Source organism: Cyprinodon tularosa, unplaced genomic scaffold (assembly GCF_016077235.1).
Source record: "Cyprinodon tularosa strain WSP-4 unplaced genomic scaffold, ASM1607723v1 ctg307, whole genome shotgun sequence".
Taxonomy (NCBI): Eukaryota; Metazoa; Chordata; class Actinopteri; order Cyprinodontiformes; family Cyprinodontidae; genus Cyprinodon; species Cyprinodon tularosa.
This window is the reverse complement of record NW_024039016.1, coordinates 817279-832752: the sequence shown is the minus strand read 5'-3', so window position 1 is coordinate 832752 and position 15474 is coordinate 817279. Positions and strand designations below refer to the sequence as shown.

Below are 15474 nucleotides of genomic sequence, written 5' to 3'. Positions count from 1 at the left end.
CATTAGAAAAGGTAGAAGTTTGGACATAGACAGACTGATAAATACTTTACAGACAGTTCTTTCCTCACCACAACAAACCAGAGTTGGTTTGATGGTCTGGGTGAAAAAGCCAAAAACCATCTGTCTACTGTATCTCCTGCTTTATGCTGCCATCACTGATTATGAGCAGTCCAGTATTCCCAATAGAATTAAACCCCAGCAAATAAAATGAGTTGCTTAAGCACATAAAATTTGCTAAATTGAAAAAGTTTTGTAAAACATCAGAGAGACGTTCAAGATGCTGTGAAAATTGAATGGTGTATTAAAAGCTTTTTACCCTGCTGCGGAATCTGTACGACCTGTTAGAAAAGATTCAAGTCTTCTTTTCACTCTTATAGTAGTAAAATATTTTTTTTCAGCATTTATCAGATTTTTTGAAGTTGAAGATTGCAAAAATTAAAACTTTTGGTGCAAGTTTCATATAAAACTAAAAACAAACTAACTAAAAATTAGAGAGTTGAGAAGTTATTGATGGGGTTAAAATTAATGAAAGACCACATTAATTTTTAATCTAACAAGATGACAGTGAAATTGTTTTGTTGTTGTTTTTGCTCTTCCTCTGACTTTTTTCCTTTTTCGGTGTGGAGCTACCATATGCATTTCAGTGGACTGAATTATTTTTATTTAAACATCTGCTCCAAATACGTAATGCGTCCAAACATTGTAAAACAGAGATATATTTATAATTTCTACGACCCTTCCAGTATCTGTTTATATACATCAACTATGTTGGTCTCTTCCAATAAAAAAAAAGAAATCGGGGGCAGGTTTTTCGATCGCAGACTTATTTTGATACAGTTGCAATTCCAAAATCTGTCAGCAGGAGTCGCCCCATTTTTTTTCATCGAGTAATATGCTATGTCCCTAACGAGTTTCCGTCTTTCTCCTGACACGTAGCTACTACCGTGGAGTTGGCAGGGCTAAACTTAAAGTTGTCCAGCTGACATCACAGGTAGGAATTATAACCGTAAGGCTTTGTTGAAATAAATGTAATGTTTATGAATGTTAACTTAACTGGGATGAGAAAGCCTCATTTGGCTTCTTTACGTCAGAATTTTAAGTATGTGTAAGAGGTAGCGGAAGCTAACAAACTAGCTGCCGATTAAACAGGGCAGGTTAGCTTATTAATAATTAGAGGCTAGGACTCCAGTTTTCTCATTTTATCCTTACGTTTTCTAAACTCAAATCATTTAAGTATACTGCTGTATTATTATTATTTTACAGCGTTATTATTGTTCAGTAGGCTAACGGTTTGTCAAACGAAACTAATCAAAGCAGTGGGCACCGACAAATACAGAAACATGTATATTTGCCTCTTTGTTTTTAAATTAAGCTAGCATTATGTCATGAATTAGAACTGATCCATTCGCTAATGTGTATTTTTTGTTTTGCCGGTGTATAATTTAAGGTGCAGGAGATAACATTTTAGGGATGCTTGCACTGCCAGAGTTAGTTTCATTGGCTGTTAAAGACATTTCAGTCTACTTCATTATGAACAAGTTTAACTTTAAGGGTTGGTATATTATTATATAGGGCTTATATAGTGATAATGACTATTAGCAATATTTTCTGTCAAAAGAAAATAAAACCAAACTAATTCTCATTGCTGTGTTTAGCCATGGATGGATAATTGGCACGATCAAGTCAATTAATTCCCATAAACCTAACATATTGCATATCAGCTACTAGTTCCAGGGTTCCTGCAGATCCTTAAAAAGTCTTAAAAGGCATTGAATTCTTCAATATAAAAATAAGGACTTAATTGGTATTAAAATGTTTTAAATCAGTCTTTTATAGGTCTTATAATTGGCTCCAAGTCATAAATAGGATTCTATTTTTGTAATTCATATCAACAATTAAAATTATTCACGATCATTTTTTTTTTTTTTACACTATAGAAAGGCTTAGCTGTAACCATTATTAGTTTCATCCTGACATCAGAACCAATAAAAACAGTGTTGCAAACAGACCTTGGGGGTGATGCGCCAATAACTTTTTATTTGGACAACATGGGGAAGTGTAAATTCAATGTAAATTGGCTATCTAACAGAGAGTTTTCTGCATCGCTAAAAATAGAACCAGGTGATCTATATGAGGAGTGGCATATTTTGAGCAAGAAGTCATTCAAGCTCGGTACGATGGGAATCAAAGCTGTGATGTCAGGCATGCGAAGAGTGAAAAACAAAGTACCAAAATCAAGTTACAGAGAAGCAGCAGCTATTTCTCAGTTCTGTTCCACTCTTGCCTCTGCAAGGCCTCTACAGCCATCTGAGACGTAAAAAAAAAAATCACCAGTAGCACCAAATCTCCAGATAATGTTAGTGGTATGTCTACAATGAAAGCAGAGCTATTATGGACTTTGAGTAGGCATCAAAAGAAAGTGAACTCCATTCATTAGTTGTTAAAAATATATCTATTGGTGTGATTTTGGCTTTCTTCCTTTATGGAAAGTTTTTTAAAATTGTAAACATTTCTACTGGGCCAGAGAGTAATGGTTTATGTTAAAATAAGCATCAGGTTAAATGTGTCTTGTGTGTATTGTGAAGTTGGTCTTAAAGTTTTATTTCAGGGGACAAAAGAAAGTCTTAAAAAGGCTTGAATTTAACTTGCCTTATGTTGTAGGAACCCTGAGTTCATTTTGTCCATCACTTTCATTTGGGCCAGTTAACTTACTGATAAAATATTAGAGATAATGGCGTCCAGACAGATTTAACTTAGACTTAGAGTCAACTCTATTTATCCCTTGGGATTATTCCTTCTGGGAAAATCTGGTTCCAGTAGTTTAAATATAGTACAAAGAGTTAAAGCAAGATGCCATTAAAGATAACAATACAACAGACAAGAGTGAATATAGTAAAACTGTAAACACTTGCTTCCTTTATGGTGCATATGATTTACTGGAGATCTTAACAATCTTTGTTTTTTTGGTTTTACTGTAAACAATATATTTCTAAAAAAAAAATAACTTTAGGTCAGTGCTTGTCTAAGTGGATACAATGCATGGCTGAAACAATTAATCAGATTAATTGCGATAAATCGACGGTTGAAATGATCGTCAACTAATTTAGTAATCGATTAATTGTTAACTGGAGTTAAGAGACTCTAAACGTACCGATAGCTGACAGCGCAACCCACCTTGAGTAGCAATTATATCAAACTAATATATATATATATATATTAATATATATAGTAGTTTCAACTGGTATTTTCTCAAAAAGTCTTCTTTAAGGAACCTTTGCCTATCCGATCGTTAATTTAAAAAATAATGGATAGATTAATCGATTTGTAAAGAAAATTTTTTAGTTTCAGCCCAAGTACGAAGTCTTCCAAGCAGATTTAAAATGCATTTATCTTAACGGCTTAATTTCAAAATTATAAAATTCTGGGCCAACACTTGATCTTGACAATCTTTGTGGAATTGAACCATTTTAACTGTGTGAACCTTATATTACTGCACATAAAATGTCCTCAAAGTTGTCACAATAAAATCTATATTCATAAAAATAACGAGAGACAGATCGTTGGCCATGTTTAAAATAAACAGTAAAGCTTTTAGCTTTCCTTTGTGTCTCTTGTCCTAAACAGAGTAAGAAATGTCGGGGTTCGATAACTTCAACGCTGACTTCTATCAGTCCAGCTACAGCGTAGATGACCAAAACCAGGGCGGCTATGGCTACGGCAACTCTGAAAACGCCTACAAGTAAGAAAATAAAGCCTTTCCAGTTCCTGCAGTTGTGGCGTTCTGAGTCTTGATATCTATTTCTGTTTAATCTTTATCTTAAAAGTTTAACTCAAGCCTACAGATTAACATATGTGATGTTATTTGTTATGGCTGTGTTTGAAGTTCTATTTAAAAATCTCATGACCTGCTGTTTACTGTAAATATATATCGCCCTCAGGCCGTACGGTCAGTACGATTATTCGCAGCCCATGGGCTACCCATCCCCAGGAATGATGCCACCCCAGCAGCCGTATACCGGACAAATCTTCCAGCCCACACAGACCTACACCCCATCTGCATCACAGTCCATGTACAGTAATAGCTTTGACGACGAGCCGCCTCTGTTAGAAGGTAACAAAACTCATAACCAGAGCAGAATTTAAAATGTCAAATATTATGTTGCAAAATCTTTTGCTATATTTACAAACACCTTCAACAGCATCACCAAATAAAATGTAGACATTAATTAATGTATTTTTAGCCTAAATAATGAAACTGATAGTATTTTTTCTGTATATGATGCATTAAAGAGCCAAATTTAAAGGCTATGGTGCTCCGTAAAAAAAAAATATATATATATATAAAAGGTTTTAACAAGACCTAAAATAATTTTAGTGAGTTGTTGTAGATATGTGCGTGGAAAGGATTTCCATCTTATCATTAAAGAAATTTAAGGCTCATCTACCTTATTTTAGATTATTCTTTGTTGCTGTGTCTCTGAATTTGCCATTTAATCTTGACCACAAGTTTGTGCTCTTATTATAGATCATACACATCATTCCTACTGAGTTTGCTCCATCCTTGCCTGAAGATACAGAGAATTTCTTTTAAAATGACAGGCAGGAAAATAATAAATGCAGAAAGTGTTCATGTTTTTCACCTGAGACATACTGAGTTTGGTCGACATGAGTATTCGATTTCTGTTTAGAGAAAATCATCCAAGGCACGGAGCTATCTTAAAACTTGGATTAAGAAAAGGTGCCGGGTTTCTGAATTTCCCTGGGAAAAACACATGAAATTATGCAATTTATTTACTGTCTGTTTGCTTTTTCTTGGACCATGTTTGGAAAAATCTTTAAAATCAAGGTCTTTTTTTATGAAACGGAGACGGAAAATTGTTATGTGTTAGGTAGGAAAAACAATGCGACCAAATATAAACGCATCCTTCACTGATATAAATTCATTCTCACAAAAAAATATTTCACAAAATAAAGTATTATATTTATTCCTAAGCTTGAGATTGTGAAAGCATTTCCTTGATCAATGCTATTTCCAATCTATTTATTATTTTAAGAGTGTATTTTAAAATGAGCTAGTACACCTTTATATTATATTTGGGGATAAATTAGATCTTAGTGTCCTGCTTTACCTGTTTTGGCTACAATATTCCTGTATGTTACCATGGCAATTTAAATATACTGCCTTTTGTGCTCCAGTCAATTAGAACTGTCCAAATATTAACTAACATCACATTTCTTTTAAAGATAATGCCCAGAAGAAATTTGACATTTGTTTTTTTTTCTGAAAAGAGGACAAAAATGTTTTTAAAAAATGTTTTCTGTAAAAAAGAAAATATTCAGGAAAATATCTTCAGAAAATAAAGTTCCACACATACTAATATATTTTTTTGGTGAGATAATACTGAATAATATTATTTTTTCCTTTTTATTTTTAGAATTAGGGATCAATTTTGACCATATCTGGCAGAAGACCCTCACAGTTCTCCATCCTCTAAAGGCGGCAGATGGGAGCATCATGAATGAGACAGACCTGGCTGGTCCAATGGTCTTTTGTTTGGCCTTTGGGGCAACTCTGCTTCTGGTATATAATGAACTTAATTATTCTTTTCAGTCTTCACAATATGAGCTGAGTTCAATCAATAAACCCATACGCTCTGTCTAACACTTTTTTTGTTCCTTTCCGATAACAGTCAGGGAAGATTCAGTTTGGTTATGTGTACGGCATCAGTGCGATCGGTTGCCTCGCCATGTACTGCCTCCTGAACCTCATGAGCATGACCGGCGTGTCCTTTGGCTGCGTGGCCAGTGTGTTGGGATACTGCCTCCTTCCTATGATCATCCTCTCCAGCTTTGGAGTCCTCTTCTCATTACAGTAAGTTCAAAGCCAAACTGTATTGCAGGACTGCACTATGTGGGATTTATTTTTGTCTTTAAAACAGATCAGAATCCTCAAAGAATGGGGCTTAATCAATATAAAATGTTGCATAACCTAGCAGTCATGTCTTTCACTTGAATTAAACCACTATGCCTTATGTTTTTAACTGCTGATTCCAACATTATGATGTCTTGCTCTCTCCAGGGGTATGGTGGGGATTATATTAACATCAACAATTATCGGCTGGTGCAGTTTCTCCGCCTCAAAGATCTTTATCTCAGCGTTGGCCATGGATGGGCAGCAGTTGTTGGTTGCTTACCCCTGTGCTTTGCTATATGGGGTCTTTGCACTCATCTCAGTCTTTTAAAAAAAAAAATGTTTGCACATCAGTTTAAAATAACTGCTCCCCCGTTTCTGTAATTCAGGTGTAATTAGCGTCACTGTAATTAGTGTAATTATTGGCTAATTACACAGTTGCTACAGAAAAATGGGAGCCTCCTCGTTTGAATGGCACCAAGGATTCTTTTTTTTTTCTTTCAAACACTTCCTTTCACCACATTCCGACCTGAAGTCATGAAGGCTGGAGTGGATCGTAACATCTAGGAACCCTCTGCAGCTTGTTCCCGTCATGCATCCTAAAGAAGAGGACTGTTGAGTGAACCTAATGGAAAATAACTGCTGCGGACCATTTCTACCCCTGTATGCCATCATTCAGTTAATGATTGTCTTTATTTTTTCGCATAGGGACATGAATGAAATAGAAGTTGACAATGGAACATCTAGGAAGTATATTTTATTTACACACAAGAGAATAATTCTCATGTTTTATTTAGAAGAGGGGCCGAGAAACAAATGTCACTAATTATTTGTATGAAGAATGTTGAGATTTTTTAGGCAAACGGCCACAGGATCTGAAATGGCAACTCTAAGGGAACGAACCTACTTTCTCACTAAATTAGTCTACAGCTGTTTGTGCTGCTTTCCTTCAGTGGATGTTTTCCTACTCAAAATTTTTTTAGGATTTAAGACTGAGAAGAGCCATGGATCATCTTTACCAGAGAGAGATCAGCTCAACTGCTTGTTCTGAACTTTGGTATTTGCACAGGATTGAAGTAATTCTCAAAGTAAAAAGATAAATAAATAAATAAACCAGGATATGATTTTGTGGGTCTGGATGAAACTCCAGATAGACCAGTTTCTATTGACATTTCTCACTTAATTTAGAGACTCCTCTCTTTGTATGCTTTGTGTATTCTGTACATGTCTTATCCACATTAAAGTTGCTTTTGAAAGTTGTGATTACAAGGTGCTTTATTTAGTCATGGTGCTTGGAGTTAAATTAAAGACAAATTCACTGGAGGTTAAGGTGTAATTTAAGATGTGGTCCGTTTACTGTTTGTAACAAAAGAACAGCCCATGGATGCTTGAATATACATTTTAAATTAAATGTTAAATGTATGTTAAAGAAATAACATCTTGACCAACTTTTGTAAAAGCAATTTTATAGATCTGAGTAAATAATATACAGGCTTTGGTCCACATGGTGGTGGTGTTTGGCATATTGTCAGTTCAAAGCAATAATTTTAAATGATTTGATTTGATAAGAAAAGACAAACAGAAAATTAACCAGCATTAGGTGGAAGAAAACAGGAAATCTCCACCTTAGCTGAGCGTTAATCTGAAACTGCCAGTAACAACTGGAGGAGCGGCAAAAAAATAAGTGAGGATTCTGTTACCAGAACCAGTTAAAGTTGTTCAAAACAATCAGTCTTTCAGACAAAAGTAACACAAAACCATAAGGCCCATTTCATGTTTGCCAGAAGTCATGAAAGCCAGTATTTACCCTGTATGACCTAAAGATAAAAGGGTTAGTTGGATTTAACAGCACGTTAACACTGATGCCATCATGTTTCTACAGTTGTCTGCCAATTTGCAGCTTATTTCATTTGCAGAATTGTAGATCTTTATTCTTTCAGACTTGTTTTTTCATTTACCATCTGCAAACATTTAAGGTTTATTTACTTTGGGCATTCCATCACATCCGTCACATTTTTACAGTCACCTTCACAGTCTATAAAAGGGTTAGGGTTTGCACTTATTGGTAGAAAATAGTGCAAACAAGTCTATCTATATACATATACATACATTCATACAGTACATATACTGTAGAAATATATATACAAGCACTGCATCTGCCACATTGTATGCTCCTCCTAGACAATGTAAAGTTAATAGACCCAGTTTAATATTATACTTTCCACACAGATCAGAAAAAATTAAATATTCTCATTAGATGTTGCATTTGCAACAAGCTGCCACTGGGTGTCAGTGTTTAGCTTGTTTTCGTTCCATCGGTTTGTTGTTTTTTTCCTTCTATTTACTGGCTACAGGCTGATATTTCCCCAGAGCAATGACTAAATCTCGACTTCTTTTTACATTAAGTCAGAATGAAGAAATTTACAGCCCGCTGTAGACCAGTTTAACTCCAATAAGAGGCCAAACCCACCCACCTTGGTAATCATGCTTTGAGTTCTTGCTTGTTACTAAGTTATTTGCTGTTCTTTGTGTCTGGTTCTGCTTTTCAAAGGATTTTGTAATAAACTGTTGGATGCTTATTTTTTTAAATGTTTCTTTCTCTGCAAACAGCTTAGTGAAAAATACTATGAGGAACAATGTTGATTTAAATTAGAAAATTAGGATAAAGTACACCAGAGAAAATCAGTTGTATTTACCGGTAATTGAAATAATGATTTTGGCAGACTCAGAAAATGAGTTAAAAGATATACATGCAGGACATGCATCCCGATTTAGGATCAACAGATTGTTTTGTTTGAGTCTGGGAAAAGGGACCACCATGGCATTATGTCATCTAATGGGGGATAATCTGACTTCCATCTGGCCAGAGTGACTCACGGCTGTCCCGCCCTCAATGAGCTGGCCTGGCTGACCAGTGGACAGCAGCTAAGCATGAAGGAGGGAACATTCTAAAATGGTGAGATAAAAACTCTAAAACAGGGAAGACACCTTCATTAATTACTGCTTGATTTACACCTTCATTGGAGAGAAAATAATTCCAAGGTCAAGAGTAGTCTGCAAATTTAAAACTTCTTAAAATTGTTTGCATAACCTAAAAGACTGCTCATTAAAGCCACAAATAAAATCAAGATTTTTCTTATTTTAAACAGACAAAAAAGGTAAATGGTATTTTGGTAATAATTTATTTGGAGACTATTAAACTTCACATTGTCAACCTTAAGTTTCTTTGAGCCTTTTAGGCAGATTTGTGCAAAATGATAAAGAATACCGCAGATTTACAGCTAAAAAGAAGACTAACTTTACATAACAAAAGACCAAAGGAAAGTGTTATTTATGGAAGGTGAAGAATAAAGCAGTTTGGAATTATTTGAAGAAATTTATATATATATAATTTCTGCTAAACATCAAGGCCCGCTTTGAAACCTGTTGAATAGCCGTCAAAGTGAAGCTGCTGTTATTCTTTAATGGAAAGGCAAAACTTAAAGGGCTTGCAAATTATGAAACAACTCCATAATTAGTAAAGCATTGAATATGTTATAAACCATTAATAGAAAGTGTCAGTGCAGTGTTCAGAATGTGAGACGAAAACCTTGCCATAAAGTCTGGAAGTATAAAAACCCTGCTATAACTACCTTATAACTGCTTTATAACTCTTTCCTGACAGCTATAAGTAATACCTTTTCATAATTGTTTATCTGGCTTTAAAAGGAACATTTTCCTTTTAGAAAAGTTTGGTTTTAAATAAAATGCACTTTGTATGCCTAGTCCCCAAAGATTCAAATAAAAACCACAAAAAACTGCCGCTGTTCCACAAATATATTTATTTCTGATAATAGAACAGATGAGACTGCATACGGCCAATACTTAAAGAATTAAGCGCTGATTTTTAATCGGTTGGATGCACCAAAAAATAAATAAATAATATCCTCACAGAAATTAGGCTGATCAGGATGTTACCTTTGCTGAGACAAGCGACTCACTGAAATATAATGATTGGTATTCAGCAACACTGCACCACCTTTTAGTACATCTACAAAACCGACAGCGCATGAATATTCACTGAGCAACTGTTATCACAGCACTGAGTGTGATTTTCTCCTGCACTTCATTAGGCTAATTGTCAGCCTTCATTGCACTGTGGACTCATCTAACTGTGGATTCAGAACTCAATGAACTAATGCAAACATTGCAGAGTCTGAGGTGAAGGAAGATGGCTGATATGTTCATGAGCGTGTGGATCAGTCAATTTCTAATCATGGCTGCTTCATTCGCTCCAGCTCGAGCTGTACTTTCGGATGCACATACTTGTTTTTTTTTGTGTTAGGGGTGTGGACTCAAAAAACATTACTCTAAATAATTAAATGAATATTTATCCAAGTAAAGATACCGGTACTCAATTTTTGATCAGATAAGAGGGAAAGTTCAATCCCCTCTGCAAGAGCTTCAACAGTGGCTTGTTACAAGCAACTTCTCAGTTAATAGGAGATTTTTAGAGAATACCTCGGATCATTGTCCTGTCAACAGATCCTCTCCTCTGAAGTGTCAATCATAAAAAGTAGCTTATTTAATCTGACCACATTTAATCTAAACAATCCTTTTAGCTGTCTTAATGATTTTACTTCAAAAGATTATTCAGCAGGTTGTAGCAAAAAATAAGCAAAACATATAATTTATCATCTATTTATTTGTCCATTGTTTTTATCTTCTAATACTTGTGTACATATTTATGATTTTTCTTGTTTTAGTGTCAAATTCAGGTTTAGAGAATGGACCTGAAAGTAAAGGAATAATAAAACTGGTTTTCGTTTTTAGCGTTTGCTTTAAATTCTTCACACGGATTAAGCTGCAACATGGAGCATCTGCACAGGACGGGGAATCCATCTGGACCAGCTGGGGTTATTCTCATTCAAAATGCATAGCATAGGTGTGATAATTCAAAACGGGAGCATTTAGTTACAGCTCAGAGGAAAACAATCTCCTAATTAGCTGATGTCATTGGTGCTGTTTTTAGCAGAGCTGTGAATCATCCTGTTTGTCTTTTTCCTTTAAACTTTTGTTTAGATGTTTTTTTGAAATCGTCCCAAACAGCTTTTGACAGGCTGTGCTGCAGCTTAGTAGAACTGGATTTGCTGGCTGGACAGAATGTCAGGTTAAAAGTATACAGTCAATATTGTCAAGCATTTTTTACGAGATTGTGAGCACTTTAAGAATAATTTATAATGTTTATTAGGGCTGCAACTAATGATTATTTTTGCAAATTGATAAATCTTTTGATTATTTTTTTGATTAATAATAGTTTCTTAAAGATTTTTTTTATGAAATTGAACCAGGTGAAACAAAAAGTTTTCCACAGGAGTTCTTGATAGAGCATATCGATAGCCAAAAACTATGTTTTTAATCCTGTATGTATATGTAATCCTGTAAATGTATATGTATATATATATATATATATATATATATATATATATATATATATATATATATATATATATATATATATATATATATTATATTTATATTTTTTATGTTTATATATATTTCATAATGATATTATTGAGATTATATCATGATTTGATATAACTACTGCTCTAAGTGGGTTTCTCTGTCAGCTAAAGGCATGTTTTACAGTCTCTACTCCAATTAACAACTAATTGATTACTAAATTAGTTGACTAATATTTCAATAACTGATTAATGCAATTAATTGTTTAAGGTCTGAATTATGTTGAAAAAACTTTTTAAGCCTACCGAAAGGACTTTGCTTCCGAGTCAGTTCACCTACATCTAAATATACTATAGTCAGAATTTATATTGCCAAATTTGATTTACTTTGAATTGCCTAAATATCAGTTGAAGTTATAATGGAGGGCCTTGGTTTAGAGGATGGAGTATTGGCTTAAAGAGAGCTATAAGGCCATTAAAGTGTTAGTTTTTTTAATGAAATTTGTTTTTAGGGGTGTTACACCTTAAACAACCCCATTAAGCTGTATGCTAGAACCTTTTATAAGTGTCCAAATGATAGCAACAAAAGACCAGTGATTTAGTGTTTTGATTTATAAGTTGTCAGTGATGGGCGGAGCTAGATGGGGGACCTGGGGTGGCCAAGGCCACTCATTGGCCTCACCTGTCCTCTACCCTACAGGGGGATTTGTTAGTCCCATGTGGATTCAATTTACAAACTCCAGAGCAAACAGTTCTTATTTAAACCAGAGGGGGGCAGCAATGATACTCCTCATTGGGAACTCCTAATTTGACATTTTGATTATTGGTGTATTTATCATAAATAGGCAACAAAAATAGAATAGTGATTTGTTTTCACACATCACTTTACTAAAATTAAAGATGACAAATAAAGAATTCCTGTTTTTTTATGGTGGAGAAGGGAAAGATATGTGTCTCTGAAAGTCATCTAGGATTGTCATATATAATTGCAGATAGATAAATAAACATTATTGATGTATGCATTAATGTGTGTGTATATTGATAAAGTGGAGAACTACATTTGATTATAGGTATAGTGGATTATAGTTTACCGAAATGTAGGTAAGAAAGGCCAAGGTAAATATAGTTTAAGTAACTATACATATGCAAGATAATCCTTCCTGCTTTTCAGGCATCATGTAAAATCTTACAAAATACAGTCTGCACTTATTTCTTTCTTCTGAGGCATTCCTCTTTTTGTTATGAACTTGTAAAACAGTTTTATTCTTTCAATTCTCTACAATTGTTAAATGGGGAGAGCAGTAGAGCTACGTTGAATGACTGAAACTGAAGCCCATTGGATGCATGAACACTAGAAGTGCGCACACTAAGCGAATGCACTATACCCCAAAGATTGACATGTGAAAGAACCAAAGAAGATTTTTTCACCATAACTTAAGTTTAGAAAGCCTGTATGTGTAAATCCATCCTTAATTATGTGTATTAGCAAGGGATTCAGGGAGATCTACTCTCTTCAGTGATAAATTAGGAAAATAGGAATGTTGTGTTTGTTCATTTTCTTGGAAGTAAAGTTTGATTAGTGTAGATCAAGTCTGAACTGGTTCTAGAACTTATACATTTTTGCCCTCCCTTTAGTGTACATTGGCTGCTGCCTGGCCTAGAAGAAAATTGTCTGGCTACACCTCTGCTGCCAAAACCCGCAAAACTACTGCATCATAAGCCAAGAATGGCCTTGGCGAATGACTTATGAGGGCTCCAATGGAACATGTTAGTCCCACTGTTCTTCCATCTGCAGTACAGCCTGCTGCACATACCATCACCAAGTTGCACCAAGTTAGAAAAATCTTTTCAAAGTTTCTGCCAAATGTTCTGTGGTATGTTATATATTACTTATTAATAATTACCAATTGATTAGAAGTTGATTACAACATAAAGCACCTGGTAAAGTTATAGAAGCAACTGAGCAAACAGCAGTCACTGTCGTCAGGCGAAAGTAACTAAAGTCTGCTCTGATCTTGTACTATACATCGGATTTGTGTTTCTCTTCTGACTACAAAAGCTGCTGTGCGAGAATCAGAGTAAAAACTTGATAGCAGAAAACTGAAAAATAAAAAGTATATTTCATGGCAAAATAGAAGCCGAGGTACACCTTTGTGTCAGAATAATGAATTTTTGACCAGCAGAGAAGGAAAGAACATTTGAAGAGAAAAACTCCTGCTGGTAGTTAAACCCTAGGACCTACTTAGTGGAAGTCAACAGAGCGGGCACAACTGTGCCAGCTTGCAAGCTTTTCTGGAAAAAAAACCAAAAAAACCTGCCTGTATTTTTCTGGATGGTAGCCATGGAAACAAACATTTATGCTTTTTGTTTTAAACTCTTAACACAAAGTCTTTTTATTGCAGAAGTTTGCCTCTAACTCTTCTTGCAGCAGCCGTCCCAATTTAAAATAGATTTACTTTATTACGTTGCCTTTTTATTTATTATTGGACGGCACTTTGTGGGGCCTGATTGTTATGCAATGCTACCATACAGTAACAGTGAACAAAACAACTGTGTTGTCTTTAATGAAAACACCAAATAAATGTCCTTGCAATATTTACTGATCACCGGAGAGTATACAACAGTTACAGAGATAGATTACTGAGGCCCATCTCCCATCGCCCAAAAATATGTGATACATTAAACCAAGGGCGTAGGTTTGATTTGAACTTCGGTGGGGACACTATTGGTCTGGTGTCATTGGTGCTGCAATATGCATGTCCTTTTTTATGCTCGATGTGAGCATCCGTACTGATAAGACGAATTCATTGTTAAAAGAGAAAAGCATAATTTTGCTACATTAATAAAAATGTTATAAGCTCTACACTCATTAGATGCTGTTTATCAATGTTTGAAGTATCACTGGCTCTGATGAATGTGAAATTAGGACTGTTTTCCACTTTGTAAATGGTTTCATTTGCATGACTAATAGAGAAGGTAAATACAGTATTTTCTTTTGAAGATATACAATTGTGCAGAGTTAAACCCTACTCTTATATTTTACCTACTATGCTCTCTCTGTATCAAGCAAAATAATACATTCATTAAGATATTAACTTCACTATAAAAGTTGAACATCTGGGCTGTAGTTACTCTGTATAGCCCATTTCATGTATTTTATCTAGGGCTGAAAAAATTAATCGTATTAATTGATTATTTCAATAATCGTCAACTAATTTAGTATGTGATTAATCATTAACTGGAGAATGGAGACTATAAAACATAATATTAATGTAAAATGTCCCTTTCCCCTAAAGAGCAATCCACTTAGATCAGTAATTATACCAAAATTGTAAAAATACAATAAATATATATATACATATATATATACATATATATAATATATAAGATAAAAAAAATGTTTTGTCTGTCAATATTCTCCATCCATGTGGAAATATTTTAGTTTCACCTGGTTTATTTAGACATCACCTGAAGCACTGAAGGGCCAGCTGCTTCACCTACAAGCTGCCCTGCATCATTATTACTGGATATCTGTGTTTCCTATAATCATATAATGTATAACTGTGTTTTTAATAGTAAAGGATTAAATGTAACACAACCTTTTATCATTGTCCTATATTGCTTACTGTCTGACTGTTTAAATAGCTCCTTACTGTATGTCTATTTTATTTTTTAGTGGCATCATCTACAAACACAACACTAAGAATGAGCCCAAGTGTATTCAAATATAAAATAATTTTTAACAATTATAAAAGACAATATAACACTATCTTATCTGTAATTTCACAGTATCCAAAATAAACAGCCAGATTCAAGCATTTTTACCAGACATTAATGTTTGTACTAATTTACTTATAGACTGTGTGGAAATCTATGTAAGATAAAATCAATGTTTATATTCTTCCTTTTTTTGTTCTTGTCTTTATCCTATTTCTAGAAGTATAAATAGTCAATAAAATAGAACTATTATTATGTGGAACCCTAATTATGCTTTTTAAACGAAAAACAGCAGATGTTTAGGGCCCCATTTGTTGTTGTTGTACTCTATAAGAGAAATAACACCTGCTAATAATTATACCTGAACTTTCTCAAAGAGTCATAAAAAAATGAAGCCAGTAATAG

The 15474-nt window shown here is 34.3% G+C and overlaps 1 protein-coding gene across 1 annotated transcript; it reads left to right on the top strand.

Annotated features, from left to right (window-relative positions):
- Window positions 1-887: 887 nt before the first annotated feature.
- Window positions 888-7174, top strand: yipf5 (Yip1 domain family, member 5). The gene is made up of 6 exons (XM_038292095.1): window positions 888-991; window positions 3625-3739; window positions 3939-4111; window positions 5436-5581; window positions 5691-5872; window positions 6080-7174. The coding sequence occupies exons 2-6, from the start codon at window positions 3633-3635 to the stop codon at window positions 6240-6242; spliced, it is 771 nt and encodes a 256-aa protein (XP_038148023.1). The 5' UTR covers window positions 888-991; window positions 3625-3632; the 3' UTR covers window positions 6243-7174.
- Window positions 7175-15474: the final 8300 nt, after the last annotated feature.